General features: G+C 42.5%; 1 protein-coding gene across 1 annotated transcript; it reads right to left on the bottom strand.

Moving 5' to 3' along the window:
- Positions 1-348: 348 nt before the first annotated feature.
- On the bottom strand, positions 349-9870 carry LOC133018617 (immunoglobulin lambda-1 light chain-like). Its single transcript, XM_061085025.1, has 5 exons — positions 9828-9870; positions 9422-9747; positions 8173-8209; positions 1340-1642; positions 349-620 (listed from the first exon to the last, which is right to left on the bottom strand). Exons 1-5 carry the CDS (start codon positions 9868-9870, stop codon positions 349-351), a joined length of 981 nt encoding a protein of 326 aa, XP_060941008.1.
- Between the last annotated feature and the right edge of the window lie 7972 nt (positions 9871-17842).

Here is a 17842-nt window from a genome sequence, read left to right as displayed (position 1 = left end):
GTATAAAACAATATGTATTTATAATTATATTACGGTTGTGTTATTTTTGTACTTTGTATTTAAACCATTTGTTTTCTCGTGCAGAATAAAACACATTTAAATCAGTTATTAACATGTTTAAGGAATAATTCATACAACACAGGGTTAATGTGGAAAGAACGTCTGAGTGAATTATTATTGATGCACAAAGACGAGGAGTCAGTTCACATCAGAGGTAAAGGAGATGAGATGTGTTTTATTTTTATATTTAATGTCTTCAGCATAAAAATCCTTTATTTTGTACTTTGCAAAGTTACAGTTCAGAGGAATGTTTGCAGTGAAAAGAGAAGCAGAGAGAAGTGAACAGGATCAGTGAGAAGTTGAAGCTGCTGCAGGAAACTCGGTCGTCTGGTGAGCAGCGGCTGGACGCTCCCGGTTCCTCAGGATGTGGATCAGAGCGAGTCCACCGCAGTAAACCAGACTCTTCACCATCAGCAGCGTGTAGAGCAGACACAGCAGCTTCACCTGCCGCTGAGACCAGGCCCAGGCCGCCGGACAAGTCTGTGCTTTAGTCGTTGGTATTTGAGTCGTTGGTATTTGAGTCGTCGGTATTTGAGTCGTCGGTATTTGAGTCGTCGGTGCTTGAGTCGTCGGTATTTGAGTCGTCGGTTTAGCACAATCCACTGAAAGAATCCAGAAGTCGGGTTCAGTCTTCACATGAGTTTTCAGAGCTTGATCTTTCAGTTTGAAGTCAGAACTTCTCTCATCTTATCTTTCATGTTCACATTTTATAATGCTGTCGCTCAAAACCCCACATTCACTCTCAGACAGACCCTGCTTGCACTCAGATATTTTGTTGCTTGCACTCAGATATTTTGCTGCTTGCGCTCAGATATTTTGTGGCTGTGACAGCTCCAGCTTCAGCTTCTCCTCGTGGTCACGTTGCTTCTGTTAACGTGAAACTTCTGCTCTCAGATTGTTTTTGCAACAAATCTGTCAAAATGTCCCGACCAATAGAATTCCAGGTGAAATATTGACATATTAAATTGTCCCGTCCTCGTTGTAAGTGTGTTAGCTTCAACATCTGTGAGCGAGCCGGACGGCGGTTGGTTTAACCAGGTTCACGTCCGTGGCTTCATGACGACTCCGGCTTCCTGTCAGAAGTAAAGCTGAAGCTGAGATCCTGGTTCTTGCCTCAGTTTGAGCACAAGCAGAGGCTATTTGAGTGCAAGTGCAGGGTTTTGAACGAGAGCTTTTAAAAATTTGAAATCAATAAGTCCTGCTCTCAAACTGGAAGTCCACGCTCTGGAATAAAGACACAGACACATGAAGCTCACCACAGTCACCAAACCTCCTTCACCTTGCTCTGCCGGGGCCTCCACTGTGCCTCCCTCATGCCGGACGTGGCAGCGGTATTTGTACGGAGCGTTCCGGTCGACCACCATGATGGCGGCGGTGCGTCCTGTCCCTCTGAGCTCCAGCTGCTCTCCATCAGCAGAGGACAGCGTCTCCAGAGGACCACCCTCCCTCTGTCTTGTCCAGGAGAACTGGACCAGAGGAGGAACCATGTTGGAGGCCACACACAGCAGGGAGCTCTTCCCGTCCAGGGCGGCGATGGAAGCTGCCGAGTACACGCTCACCACCGGGGTCACCAGCGGCCGATCTGACGTGTGACAACATGCACATTGTTACGCCCCCTGGTGGCTCGTAGCTGGACATAACATAAATGCAACAGGTCTGAATAAGTGAGGGTGCAATCACACAAAACACAAGACCAGATATAAGATAAAGACAGTATTTATTTAGACAAAGCAACACAGGGATCAACAAGGACTAACAGTGGCACCAAAGAAAAAGAACACAAAGAAATCCCCCCCGCCTTTACAGGTGCTTAGCACCCAAAAGTACAGCGGGTGGTGCTCACTCTAACCTGAGGTATTAACAAACAGTAAACCTACGTGAGTGTGATATGTAAACCCCGGAGTATCTTACCTATCCTTGTAGTCCCTGTGCGCACAACAAACAAAGTAAACAAAGACAAAAGACAAAACAAAAGTAGGCTGCTACAACTTAAACTACTGGTAAAAACTCACACAAGACACCAGCAAACATCAGGACCAAACAAAACAATCAGCGCTCTGACACAGCTCACCACAAAAGCCTCCTCTCGCCAACAAAACAGACACAGGACTATTTAAAGGGGAAGGGTTGACGAGAGATCTGTCACAGGTGGGGTGATTGGAAGATTGGATGCAGGTGAGATGAGCGGCCATGATGCTTCTTCTTCTGGCCACTTCACTGGCACGTCCTGCCCGAGAGCTCCCCCTTCCAGTCACTGGAGGCAACACCAGTCTATAAGGATGTGGGAACAAAACAACAACACAAGACAGAACACAACACATGTATACATACAGGACATACAGAACACTGTCCGTAACACTCCCCCCCATAAAGAGTCAGCCCAGGGCTGACGATACCTTAAACCATCCCGTAAACCCAAAATCAATATCAATTTCCAACAGAGAGGTTTTGAGGACTACTGACCAACAATATTTACACGCGAGACAGAGCGTCTGCAAACACATTCTCGGTGCCCTTTTTGTGGTGGATCACCAGGTTGTAATTCTCAATAAACAAAGACCAACGCATCAGTCGTTGGTTGTGGTTGTGCATGCGATGCAGAAACACCAGCGGATTGTGGTCTGTGTAAATCACCACAGGCTCCGCACTAGACCCAACATACACCTCAAAAAATTGAAGCGCAAGCAGCAAAGCCAACGTCTCCTGTTGTAATAATTTTTCAACATATTTATATGACACACTCTGGTTTTCCGTCTTCTATCAGGGGTCCTGAAAACCGAGCACTCATTGAATTACTCAGAATGGGCAGTAACACTAAAACCAAGTCACCTGGCTGTAGAGAACGTGGAAGTGCTTTTTCATCAAACTGCCGCTTCATACCCTGTTGTGCAGCAGAGAGACTCTCCCTAGCGATACTACAAGCCCCGTGCAGTCGTTCTCGGAAGCAACTCACGTAGGTCAGCACGTTTCGCTGGGTGGACGAACTCTTGTCTGTTAGCTGATCCTTTAACACCCTTAAAGAGCCTCTCACGGTGTGACCAAATACCAGCTCTGCTGGACTAAAACCTAGTGACTCTTGCACTATTTCCCTAACGGCAAATAGAGCCAAAGGGACGCCTTCATCCCATTCCCTACCGGTCTCCATGATATATTTGCGCAACACTGACTTAAACGTCTGATGCCATCTTTCGAGTGCCCCCTGCGACTCAGGGTGATAAGCACTCGAGATCCGATGTGATATCGAGAGGGATGTTAACACCTGTTCAAAAATACCCGAAAGGAAGTTGGTACCTTGATCGGTTTGCACGATCTTAGGAAGGCCGAAAGTAGAAAAGAACTTGATCAGGGCCCTTACTACTGACTGAGCTGTTACACTCCTAAGAGGGATAGCCTCTGGATACCGGGTAGCTACACACATGATTGTTAACAGGAACTGGTTACCGGATTTCGTTTTTGGCAGAGGACCAACACAATCAACCAACACGTGCTCAAACGGTTCCCCTATAGCCGGGATCGGGTGAAGAGGTGCAGGCTTGATAACCTGATTAGGCTTCCCCGTAATCTGACACACGTGGCACGTACGGCAAAACGAAGACACATCTCGCTTCAAACCTGGCCAGAAGAAATGTCGCAACACTCGGTCATAGGTTTTCGTAACACCTAGATGACCAGACCAGAGATGTTCATGAGCCAGAGATAACACGGACTGTCTGTACTGTGTAGGCACAACAATCTGAAAAACATTACTCCACTCATTATCAAAATCAGCGCGAGATTTCCATCTCCGCATCAGTAGATCATTTTCCATAAAATAATCAATTTCTTTATTTTTAGCGATCTCTGGAGCAAGAGCCGCAGCAAAACACTTTGCTAAAGTAACGTCCTCCTTCTGAGCAGCAATAAGACTACTTCGTACCATAGGCAACCTAGTTGTCTCTGTGGTGGAAGTATCGCCCTGAACCTTAAGCTGGACACTCGGCTCAGCAGTAGACTGAATAATCACAGATGGGGAAAGAGTCTGGCCAGACACCTCAGTAGCGAACAGGGTATCCGACAAATCAACTGCTTCACCCAGACTACGTGCTTGAGCACGGGTGACCACACACACAGGGAACACTTCAGGGAAGGCCTGAGCCAACACATCAGGCTGCAAAATCTCAGGTCTTTCTTGAACTTCTAAAAGTGGCATAACTTTGCCACCAGCGATGTCATTCCCTAGCAGAAATGTGACGCCTCTAACGGGCAAAGACGGGCGCACGCCCACTTTAAACACTCCTTTTGCTAGGTCACAGGATAAATGTATCTTATGGAGAGGCACAGACACAAAGCCCATTTCAATGCCTTGCACAAGCACGCTGGAGCCACTTAAAGTGTCATTGCAAAAAGGTAACACATCTGACAATATAAAAGACTGTGCTGCGCCAGTATCTCTTAATATGCGCACTGGATGCTGGTTCAACGCATTCGCACTAAGGGAAACCAGGCCGTCCAACACAAATGGTGTGTAACAGGGTTCCAGAGTATTGTCCTCCATCTCCGGGACTAGTGACACTGGACCCAACAATGTTTGCACCAAACCAACCTCTTTTGGTCGTTTGCTTGGCTGTGACAGCTTGCGTTTTAACCTAAAACAGTCAGCCTTTATGTGACCTGTTTCGTGACAATAGTAACACTCCCGTTCCTCGTTAGAGCGGAGAGGCAAGGAACGTGGCGGACTAGACTGCATTCTAGCCGAGGCAGAAGGAGTAAAAGACCTACTCTCATATCGGGGAATCCCAAATGTTTGCTTGTGCGATAACACAAACTCATCAGCAAGCACCGCAGCTTGCCCTACTGTCCCAACCTTTTGCTCATTGAGATACGTCACTATTCGATCAGGCAGACAATTCTTAAACTCTTCGATGAGAACCAATTGAGATAGAGTGTCAAAATCAGTCGCGTTGCTTGCCTTGCACCAGCGATTAAACAAAGTCTCTTTCTCACGGGCGAACTCCACGAAGGTTTTACTTGACAATTTCTTAAATGTCCTGAACTTTTGTCTATATGCCTCTGGCACGAGTTCGTATGCACGAAGCACAGCTGTCTTGATAGTGTCATAAGACAAACTGTCTTCTAGAGAGAGGGAAGCTAAAATCTCCTGGGCTTTACCTGTGAGTTTACATTGAAGCATTATAGACCATACCTCTTTTGGCCATTGCAGGGAGGTAGCCACTCGCTCAAAGGCAGTAAAATATGAGTCTACTTCCGCCTCACGAAACTGAGGAACTAGCACGATATTTCGGCTCACTTCAAAACCTCTCGCAGGCGCGGAGGATTCAGCAGATACGGACCGAGTTTGAGCTGAACTCGCAGCAGCAGCTTCTATTTCTAGGCGCTTTAACTTCACCTCTTTATCTGCGGTTATTTCTATTCTGCGGTAATCCGCCTCTATTTCTAATCTGCGGCTATCCGCCTCTATTTCTAATTCCATTTTACGAATAGCCAACTTGTGACTATACTCTGCTTCTTTCTCTTTCTCCTGCGCCTCCATCTGCAAGCGCGCTAAGCGTAGCCTATAGCGGGCATCATCACTTGCTCTAGGTGAGGAAAATGGAGAGAGTCGGGGCAGAGTTAGAGGAGGCTTACGCTCCAGATCAGAAGGAACTGACTCATCCTTACCCAGCCCTCCCCCATCTACCTCTTCCTCCCTGCTGTCCTTCTCTGAGTTAGAAGACAAGGATAAGGCTGGACTAGCGGGCGCACGAGTAGCGGCACTGCTGCCTGTACCAAGCACTTTGTTGTGAACCAACATATGTACGACCGCTTCTTTCAATTCAGCTTTTAGCTGATTTGGGGGGACTGAAAATTCAAAATGTGCCGCAATGGCATACAAATCTTTTTTTTTACAGCGATCAATCTGTTCCACAGAAGGATCACTAAGAAAACACGCAAGATCAAACGTGTCCATGATGTTTCAACCAGCCTTAACACAAACCTTAACTAATCTAACCAATATCAACAGCCTACTTGACGTGTGCACTGCACACCAACACTCAACAAACCTGTTGCTTAATTAGGATCAAAGATCCCGGACGAGCCCCCAATTTATGTTACGCCCCCTGGTGGCTCGTAGCTGGACATAACATAAATGCAACAGGTCTGAATAAGTGAGGGTGCAATCACACAAAACACAAGACCAGATATAAGATAAAGACAGTATTTATTTAGACAAAGCAACACAGGGATCAACAAGGACTAACAGTGGCACCAAAGAAAAAGAACACAAAGAAATCCCCCCCCGCCTTTACAGGTGCTTAGCACCCAAAAGTACAGCGGGTGGTGCTCACTCTAACCTGAGGTATTAACAAACAGTAAACCTACGTGAGTGTGATATGTAAACCCCGGAGTATCTTACCTATCCTTGTAGTCCCTGTGCGCACAACAAACAAAGTAAACAAAGACAAAAGACAAAACAAAAGTAGGCTGCTACAACTTAAACTACTGGTAAAAACTCACACAAGACACCAGCAAACATCAGGACCAAACAAAACAATCAGCGCTCTGACACAGCTCACCACAAAAGCCTCCTCTCGCCAACAAAACAGACACAGGACTATTTAAAGGGGAAGGGTTGACGAGAGATCTGTCACAGGTGGGGTGATTGGAAGATTGGATGCAGGTGAGATGAGCGGCCATGATGCTTCTTCTTCTGGCCACTTCACTGGCACGTCCTGCCCGAGAGCTCCCCCTTCCAGTCACTGGAGGCAACACCAGTCTATAAGGATGTGGGAACAAAACAACAACACAAGACAGAACACAACACATGTATACATACAGGACATACAGAACACTGTCCGTAACACACATGAACAGCAGCTCTGCACTTCACAGCCTGATCCTGGAAACACCTCATCGATACTTCACAGAGAGATTCAGCTGCTGCACGGCAGCGTTATCACAGATATCATCAGAGACACAGCCGCTCAACTTCATTTGATCATACATTTATATATTTATCACTATTTCTATCATATTGTAAATGTGTGTACGTGTTCTATCATTTAAAATACAATAAAAGATATAAATATAACAGGATTGTGTTGTTAATACACACAAAACGTTAATGGTCACATAATTTGTTGTTTATTAAAAAGTGTGAAGGTGTAACTATCTTTTTTACTAAGACAGATTTATACTATTTGTTTATATGTATTCAAATGTACGTATAAAAATATCTATTTTATGTCCGTTAAGTACTAAATATTTATAATAACATGTATTTACACTGAAATGTTCCCTCATAACTTTTAACAAATTCTACATCAAACCAAATAAAAGTTTCTGGTACAAGAAATATTAAAGTCATATTCAGAATATTATCATAAAATAGATAGTTGGGATACAATGAAAAAACATTTGTCTATTGACAAACCTATTTATCTTTAATTTATTCCAAATATATTTCTCGTTATTGTTTATACACAAAAATACACATTCACCATTAAAGGGCAATTGCATTCATCTGAACAACATCTTTAACGTTAAATACTAAATGTATTGTCCGTGAGTTAGTAAAATATATAGATTGATATATATCAGCAGACATTATATTAAAAACCTAAATGTCAGTCTGGTATTTTTAAGCAACTTTCATAATTATTTAGGTAGATTTGTTAAATTTTGACAATTATGATTTAATTTAAAACATTCATCATGAGATGAGAACTTAGTGATTTGATCTTGTTTTTGAAACAGAAAGTTGCTGAAAGGTTTGTGGTTTAAGAATGAGCCGTAACGAGTCGGTCTCAAAGCGCTCGGGGCTGAAGGTTCCACGGACGCTCGTGAAGTCAGAAGTTATTTCAGGAGCAAGGAAAGAAAACTCAGATTCCTTCGGCAGCAGCTGAAGAGAATCCAGAAAACGTTTGAGACTTTTTAGACTCTGAACAAACCCGAAGCAGAAAAAGAGGATTGTGTCTGATGTGCAGCGACATTTCACTGTCACACGTTTGTTCATTTCAGAAAGTCTGAAAGAGGAAGTTTGTCCTAACGAGGATAAAATCAAACATGGTTCAAACTCTTTTCAACACATTTTCAACAATGGAACCAGTGAAGGGAAATAAAAGAGTTTCTTACCATCTACGAACAATTTGGTTCCTGAGCCGAAGATCAACTCCACAGTGAAAGAGACTCAGACAAAAACCGTCTGAGCTCAAGGTCGTTTCTCTCATGTTCACGCCAGCACAACATTCATGTTCCCCTCAGGATGAACCGCACTGACCCTGATGAGCCTCGGACTTTTCATGTAGCGCCACCATCAGGTCAAACGCTTCTTTTGTCCAATACTTTCAGAACTCAGCTGGTCTTTGTGTTTAGTGATTATGAGCAAATATCAGCATGTTCGGCTTATTGGCAGCTAAAGGGTTAACGATTTCATGATGATGTCATGATGATGTCATAAACTGTAGCGACCAATAAGATGACAGACGCAGTTTATCAGGATTAACCATCGTTCATCATCATGTGCTCTAACTGACGATGAGTTCTTTATGAAACATCTTTACTACGATATAAAACGTTAGCGTTGTTGCTCCTGATGATTTTCATGTTTCACACGATTTCATGAATTTAGTTCTTTTCTCTTCTTCTTGTGTCAGAGTGTCCGTCCCAGTCGTGTGAACACGATATCTCACACACACTTTGACGGAGTTTCTTCAAATCTGCTACAAACCTTCACTTGGACTCTGGGACGACCTGGTCAAAGGTCAAAGGTCAAGGTCACTGTGGCCTCACAGAACATGTTTCTGTCCTCTTTAACACGTTTCCATCAAGCAAGGATTTCTTCATATTTTAACCATTTATCATTTGGACTCAAATATTCAATAATCAGACTCCAGAGGCCAAAGGTCCCAGTGACCTCATGTTAATGTGAGGGTCACATGTCCCAGCTGGAGGGACTGAAGCTGCCTGGTTGGTGGAGGAACACGACCACAGCTCAGTGGTTCTTCTTCTTCTTCTTCTTTGTCCTTTTCCACCTGAGCCCGAACGTGAGCGGTTCTTTCTTCTGGATCAGCAGAGTGTTGGTGTGAGGGTTGAACTGTCAGAGTTCTGTCACAGGCCCGATTCCTCCGGCCGTCCAAACACAGAGAACCAGCTGGAGACCAGACACTGGCTCTGATTGGACCTTTAAAGGGCGGCGATGGAAAAGGTTTGTCTGTGGAACGACAGCAAACCTGTGGAAACGTCTCTGAACGCACGAGTCTTTAGAACAGAAGCTGGAGAGCAGCTGTCGGATGGAGCTGAGACATGTGACGCTGTGGTTTACTTCTCTCTCCCACTGATCCTCAGGAGGGTTTTTGTTCAGGCTGCACACATCATGTATCACTGTGGGGTATAGATAGGACTTCCAACAGGCGCAGTAGTACGTGGCTGCATGAGAGTGTTTAACTCTGTCTATCTTCAACTCCCAGCTGTTCTGTTGTCTCTGAGATGTGAAGTCGTCTTTCTGAGGATGATTGTAATTCTTATAAATGTCACCACCACTTACATAAATATCAAGAATCAGTATGAACGTTCCTGTGTCTTTCTTCTGAAACCAGTATATCCAGTAACACTGATCAGTTCCTCCACAGCTGAACGAGGCCTGTTCATCAACTCTCCTGGTCAAAGACAACTGGTCCTGAGTCGGCTCTGCTGCCATGGCAACCAGCGCTGTGGACAGACAGATGGACGGAGGTGAGTGTGGCGGTGAGGTGGAGCTTGTGAGCCCCTGATTGGCTGGAAACACTCACCTGAACACAGGCAGCACAGAGCAGCGGCTGGGAGGAGAAGCATGCTGTGGGGGGGGGTGGGGGGGTGGGGGTCCTCGGGTGAACCTGAGGAGAAGTGGCGCTCTAACGAGGACGAGCTGTGAGATCAGGTCCTGGAACCTCCCATCAGCCCCTGCGGCCACAGACGAGGCAGAAGCTGCTCGTGGTGAAGCTTCAAACGTCTGCTGCTGAAAACAAGATGGAGCTTCATGTGTACACGTGTGTTTATATTTATAAATGTATATATTTCTTCTTCATAGTCTTTTAAATTCACTTGTTTTTATGATGTTTAGATTAAAGATTAAACAAAGGAAACTGAACGAGCCTCAGAACATGACGTGAGTTATATCAGTTCACATAGTTATCATCATATCGTTGTTGTAGTTTATTATTATTGTATCATTATAATTATAAAGTGTTATAGTAGTTAAACGTCATCAGTTAGTTGCAGTCAGGATAATAACTTGTCCTTTGCTGCCCTCTAGTGTCTGGTACGACATTCACTCACTGCAGTTAATAATAATGATACTTCTGCCCTCTAGTGTCCAACTGGGAAAATAACTTCGTCCAATGGGAAAATCTAAAATCATCTAAAATATTTTACACAGTTTCTCACCATGATGAGCAGAATACTTTTCCTTCTATGTGTATAATATATACCAATTATATGTTGCCTCTTATTATGAAATCTACCTATTTATATACTTGTCCAAAGAGAAAATGAATAAATAAAATGGAATCACATGAAATCATCGTCTCAGTCAAAAACAAATGTCTCCAACTTTTAACATTGTTTTAATCCACTTTATTAAGAATCAAGAAATTGGCCAATAATAATTGAAAATAGAAAAATCAAGTGCACAGTAGAAACAATTAGTGACTGAGCTTAGACATGGCAGAAAATAAGAAGACAAACTATAAATATATTTGAATAATAATAAATAAAATAATAAAAACAAAAATAGAGTTCTAATCACGGAGTTTTGTTTATTTACTGTTTTGCATAAGTTCACAAAACACAAGTGAAGTTAGTGATCGATTCTTCAGTGGAAACCAAACAACAGAAAAACACAACCCACCTCCGTCCTGCTGCTGTGATGTGTTGGGTTTTTAAAATCTATGTTTGTGTGTCTGTGTGTGTGTCTGTGTGTGAATATGTTTATGGAACTGAACTATAAACAAAAGCAGGAGGGTGGGGGCAGGAGCAGTTTGGGCCAGATATATGACCTTCACACTATGAATTATAATAACTGCTGCTTAGTGTTAATCTTGAAGTTGGTTAGAATGTGTGTGCGTCACATGGCTGGTCAGTCTCACACCTGTCTGGATAAGAGCTCTGATAAGAGCCGCTGCCTGTTGTGGGAACTGTAAATCTGTGGCATACAATATACTGTACTTTAACTTGTTCTCATATCTAACTATTTATATTAAAGCATAACTCCCTTAGCTTATTCAAACATAACACATACATGAATGCACTGTGCTTATGAGCCTTAGAAATAATTCATTAGCTGCCCCAGGTTCTGGAGGGAAGAGAGAAAAGTAGGAACACAATATTCTTAACTCAAATGTTGTGCAATAATGGGTAAACTTGATGTTGGCTAATTATTCATAATCATAAAATATGATTATTAAAATAATACAATTATTTATTAAAAGTAACACAATTATTAATTAAAAATAATACAATTATTATTTAAAACGATAAAGTTATCAAATAATAATACTGAAATTATTTATGAAAAAGAGTACAATTATCAATTAGGAATAATACAATTTGTAATTTTAATTTATAAAAGATGGGGCCCTACCCTGGTATCAGGGACCAACAATCAAATGTTAAGATCAGTCTCATTTAGTTCAATTAGAAATCTCAATATTTACTATTAAAGATTATATAATGAACAGTGAAGGTTTATAGAGTTATTGACAGTGTAGAGGTTGGCAAAATATACTCATGCAACATTAATGAAAGAACATTTGTTGAAAGAAAAACATTTATTTGAATATAATAAAGTATAAAAAACACAAATTACTAACAACGTGCCAACTAAACAAAGATGTGTATGTGAGTGTGTGTGTCTATGTAAATCGGAGTTCTCCCAAAATGGCGGCTGTTCAAAAGTGTAGCACCTTCCTGTGTGAATCTAAGATGGTCGCTGGTCACCCTCAAGAAACAGCCCCCCCTCCTTTTGAAGTGGTTTTAGGACAGGTAGCGGGGGAGGAGATAAGTAGGTGGAGAGATATGTGTGTGTCTGTGAAACAAAGAGTGTAGAATGAAATGCAAAGAAAGACTCTGAGGAGCCTAGCAAACTAACATTACTTTTGAAATAACTTATAACTTAAGTATCACAACACAAATCACACTTATAAACATCACACAGAATCAAAAAACAGTCTTGCTTAGCCTAGTATCATTATTAAGCCCAGTTGTGTGACCCGTCGGAGGGAAAGGGAAAAAGAAAGTTGCAGTTCAGTTCGCAGTTCTGTGAAGTCTTCTGGCTGGTCGTGTGGTTTCTGCCTTCGTGGTTCTGTTGAGCTGTGGCTCAGTTTCTGGTTGAAGTTTTCCTGCAGGACATCGAGTCGCTGCTAGGAGTTTGGTAGAGCTTGATTTGCGAGGAGGTTTCCTTGGTGAGATGAGCTGGAAGCTGCATCTTTGTGCTCCTCTCGTAGATTTGGATGCGAAGAGAAGATGTGAGGTGGAGAAATCAGGCTTCTCCTCTCGGGGATGCAGGAAGAGAGGCTGGACATCCTTCCTCCATCAGACGGATTGAAGAAAGAGAGAGAATCGGGGGAGTACTGGTCTTATATTACCTGGGACCTCACAGGTCATGGGGTCCAGAGTGACCAATCAGGAGTTGACCCTGGTGATTTTCACACCTCTGTGTGAAGTTGAGGAATCCTGGGAGACTGAGTTCCCTGTGCTCTGGCTTTGTCAGGAACAAAGGAACATGTGGTTTCAGGCTTTTGACTACACATATAGGCCGAAGAGGAGGCCTTTGGTTTCACAAAAACACTGTCCCAACACCAATGAACAACAAGACCGACCCACAAGGCTTCAGCTGCGTCAAGGCTTGTTCATGTGAAGATTTGCTCAGCAACCATCAGAGGAGGAGCCAGACTGGGAGCGGCTCCTCATCACTTCCTGATTCCAGAGCTGAGAGGCTGGAACTACGCCTGCGCACCATCGAGGAAGAAACAAGTCACGACTCCCCTTCATTATTGACCAATCAAATTATACCTTCTGTTATAAAATATTACAACCGCCGTCCGTGCGGTGCGACTGGTGACTGCCCGGTGCCGCTCGAGGGGCGGGGCCGTGCGTTGGGTGCCCATTGCTGTGCTGAACTTTTCATACCTTTTCATTGCTTCTTAATAAATACTTGTTGAACCAAACCGAGACCGGCTCTTCTCATATTTGGGATTAAAGAACATGACAGATGTCATCAAGTGTCCAAAAGCCCCAAATTCAAACTCCAGTGGAAACTGAGTCATTGACACCAAGTGTCCAGCTCAATGTCTCCGTGTGCACAGTGGGGGGTCCATTCCCCTTTGACCTCCTGTTCAGAGACGGCTTCTCTAGGTAGACGTAGACGGCTTCTCTTACTCCTGGTTCAGACCATCTGTCCTCCCTGGACAGCATGTGTATATAGTTGTCTTCAGATGAACGTCCCTTGTCCTTTAGAGGTGGACGGCTGAGTCCTGACCTGAGGAGCTCTCCTGTGCCATGTGATGAGCAGGACTGGTTGAGTCCCCAGGTCCGAGCGTCCCTCCCTACGTCCAGCTGCATGTGGGACGTGGTGTTGTCCTCTGACGTCCAGTTGACTGTTGGAAACTGGGTGTTTTGGTTTTCATGATCATTTGACTTTCTCAAGCACTTTGGAACTTGGTTTTGAGAAATTAACCAATTTATTATTCATTTTAAAAGTACAAAATAAGAAATTCAATGAGACGTTTCACAGTTTGTTTTATTCAAAGAATAAATCAACGATTTTATTCCAACTGAGCTTCATGTAAAACCATTATAACAAATAAATGTACCACTGTGTTAATGTAACGAGTGAAAGGGACTTCACAACAACAATAACAGGATCAAAACAGTTTTCAACGACAGAAATATAACAGATTTTCTGTTGTGTAGCTGTTATAAATTGTTGGGGAGGCCCCAGTGATCTGAGTTTTAAACAAATCATAAACGAGGCCTACACGCAATGCTGAGACCAGCTCTAGAGTTTTCCTGGTGGTCGAACCCCTACCCCCCCCAGCAGGCCCTGGGGGGGAGATGCTGCACGCAGCCCTGCAGAGACCCAAATGAAACCTGAGACGTCCACTGAGGGCGAAGCCTGCCCCTTGTGGCCAAAATCTGACAGTCCATTGGCTAAGAGCACACTGAACCCCATGACCCCTCCTCCAGGGGGCACGTACCTGGAAGGTAGGATAAAACAGCTGAGACCCCTTAGAACTCTGCTTTTTTCCCTGCACTGATGACCTCTCCTGACCTCTCCAGGTCTATCCAGATGAGTTAGTTGCTATAGGGAGCAACCACAAACGTTTGTTTAATTCATTTCATTTCCTTTCTTTTATGTCAGACGAAGTTTTATTTTGATAGGACCTTTTGCTGTTTTAACTTGAAAGACCGAAACAGGTTCACTCGCGGGACGAGCTCAGACATTTCCCACACGGACTATTCTTTTCACACGATCTACAACGGCTACAAGCAGCCGCACATCCCTGCAGAAGAAGACAAAGCTTCATCCCGTCACGGAGCACGAGAAATCTGCTCCTGTCCGGTCCAGCGGCCGAGCTTCGTGTCACCACGAGAACCACCGGAGCACCGCTTGAGAGACCACGTGATTCAATGAGCTCCCGGCACATTCGCGCAGATGCGCACGCAAACCGCGAGGGTTTTACAGTAAGAGTATATTTTGTCTGGGCAGAGAGTAGTTTTAATACTTAGCGTGTCGTTTAATATTTGAGTGTATTTGTTTATAAGACCTCTGTGTCTTCATTGTTTAGCCGCAGCGAGTCGCCACTTCCGGTTTCCGGTTTGACGGCCGTGTGTGTGTTACAGTGAATAGGGCCGCGAGAAAAGCCTCCGGCCGCGCTGTTAACGTCCGTGTAAGTCTGCAGTAATTTTACCGATCAAACATCAGCCCACAACGTCCGCTTGGGGGCTGAGGGGTGAAATCACTGTTAACTTATCTCCGGCGTGTTTTTAAGAGCTTCTCTGTTCTCTCCTTGCATGTTTTTCTCTCTCTCTCTCTCTCTCCCCCTAAACCTACCTACACACAAGTTCCGATCTGTATTTATACAGTTCATGTCACATAGTTAAATCTATATTCAAAGAGGCCGAACGCATCTGGAAACCATTCGGGCCAAGGCCAAAGCAGAGATAAAGAATTCTCTTTGTCTGAAAATTCCTTTGTGTAATTCACGTGGCGACCGACATTTTGGGCTCCGGCAACATGGTCATTAACATAGGCTCCATTTTGAATAACGCGAGTTAGACCACCATTTTGAGAGTCTATTATCGCCACGTCTCTTCTATCTCTCTCCTCCCTTTTTTGCTCTAAACTCCAAAGAGGTTCCGCCATTTTGGTTTGTAGTCACCACCATTTTGAGAGTGTTTGGGCCCTTATAATTCCTTGAATCATCATCGGCCGCCATCTTGGATGAGACCAGACCACGTCATCACGTGACTGCGTCATCGCCACTCCCCCTTTCTCTCTCTCTCTCTCTCTCACACACACACACACACACACACACATACACAGAGACACATTGATAGACACATACACAGACAGACACACACACACAGATATACATAGATGGACCATAGGTTACATGTGTGTTCTAAATTGTGATAAGTGCTGCTGCTGTGGTTATCTTTGAAATATTGGAGTTTGTTAAAATGATGAATCATTAAATAACATTAACTTTATTTCACAAAGACACACACACACACACACACACAGACACATTGACACAGACACACACAGAGACACATTGACACAGACACAGACACACACACACACACAGACAGACGTACATAGACCACAGGTTTTACATGTATGGTCTGAGTTGTGATAAGTGCTGCTGCGGTTGTTATCTTTGAAATATTGGAGTTTGTTAAAATGATGAATCATTAAATAACATTAACTTTATTTCCCCTTTTTAATAAATGCTTTTGTAATTAAAGTATCTGTAGTCTGTGATTATTTGTGCATATGTATGTGAATACAGCTGGATTATGATAGCCTGTGCTTGAACTTAAAACCCTTCATTGTTTATTAAATAATCATTAATATTAACTATTGAGATTATTAATTTAACATTTTTCATATGAGACTGATATTTATAGTTTGACTCATTGGTCCCTGTAACCAGGGTGGTGCCCCGCTACGATAAGTAATAATTACATATTGTATCATTATTAATTGATCATTTTATTGTTTTCATTAATTATTTAACTATTCTCAATGAATAACCTTATCATTTCTAATTCATTATTTTACTATTCTTAAGTGATAGCCTTATCATTTTTAATTATTTTTAATAAATAATTTTTATTATTTAAATAATCATATTTCATTTCATATTTATTAATAATTAGCCAACGTAAAGTCTACTCCTATTGCACAACATAATATTTGATCAGAGCTGATGAGTCTCTGAGTTGAAGTTGTTTCTCACGATCTGAAGCTTGAAACTGTCGACGTGTTGTTGAAGTTAAAACCTCGACAGGAACCACACAGCTCAACTGTCGACGGCTGTTTGTAAAACCACCAGCACAGATTGACATCTGCTGCTGAACACACACACACACGCACACACACACACACACACACACACACACACACACACACACACACACACACACACACACACACAGCGTCACACACACAAACACACACACACACACACACACACACACACACACACACACACACACACACAGCGTCACACAAGGCAACAACTCTGTCCTCATGATAAAGATAAAACCTGATTGTTAAAAAGAGGAAAGCAGAACCATGATGAATTTCTGTCCCAGTTTCCAGACGAACCTTCATGTGCAGAGACCAACGTGGTTTAGATCATGTGACGTCATCGTATTATTATTAACATTTGTTTAGTTGTTGGTTCAATAACAGTCACACACATTTTCAAAATTAAAATCTTTGTCCTCAAACATCTGAATATTTCTACCTGGATCACATCTGGACTCGACTCCTGATTTGTTTTTCATCTGTTTAAAGTTTTTTGAAGTTCAGCTTTTGTTCCTCTGCAGTCGACAAATATCAATGAGAGTAAAATCAGGGTATAAGCAGAATAACTATAATAATTAGGCTAGACTGTGAATTCAAAACATATTAATGCTCAACTGCAAAGTGTTAACAGTTGATCTCAATGCTACTGAGATACAGTAATAAACAATCCTTTTTTTTATCAGGAAAAAAATTGGATTTACATTTTTTTTGCTATATAACATTATCTGGATTTAACTTTTATCAACCGGAAATCATAGTTTCAACAGAATAAATTCTTACTTTTGTTCAAATTACTAGTAAATAAGTTTATTCAGTTATTAATTTCTGTCCTAGAGGATCAAATACTGAACATGCTTCACTATTAGTAAATACATGTATGTATAAAACAATATGTTTTTATAATTATATTATGGTTGTGTTTTTTTTGTACTTTGTATTTAAACCATTTGTTTTCTCGTTGTGCAGAATAAAACACATTTAAATCAGTTTTTAACATGTTTAAGTAATAATTCATACAACACAGGGTTAATGTGGAAAGAGCGTCAGTGTGAATTATTATTGATGCACAAAGAGGAGGAGTCAGTTCACATCAAAGGTAAAGGAGATGAGATGTGTTTTATTATTATGTTAAATGTCTTCAGCATAAAAATCCTTTATTTTGTACTTTGCAAAGTTACAGTTCAGAGGAATGTTTGCAGTGAGAAGAGAAGCAGAGTGAAGTGAACAGGA

The sequence above is a fragment of the Limanda limanda genome, chromosome 13, assembly GCF_963576545.1.
Source record: "Limanda limanda chromosome 13, fLimLim1.1, whole genome shotgun sequence".
NCBI classification, from domain to species: Eukaryota; Metazoa; Chordata; class Actinopteri; order Pleuronectiformes; family Pleuronectidae; genus Limanda; species Limanda limanda.
Note: the sequence above shows the minus strand (reverse complement) of the source record. Positions and strands in the feature narration are given on the sequence as shown.

Coding starts and splice junctions, on each gene's coding strand:
- LOC133018617 (XM_061085025.1), bottom strand. CDS start 9,870: ATGCTTCTCCTCCCAGCCGCTGCTCTGTGCTGCCTGTGTTCAG. Junction 9,748..9,827: donor TCTGTGCTGCCTGTGTTCAG/GTGAGTGTTTCC, acceptor GTCTGTCCACAG/CGCTGGTTGCCATGGCAGCA. Junction 621..1,339: donor GGAGGCCCCGGCAGAGCAAG/GTGAAGGAGGTT, acceptor CGACGACTCAAG/CACCGACGACTCAAATACCG.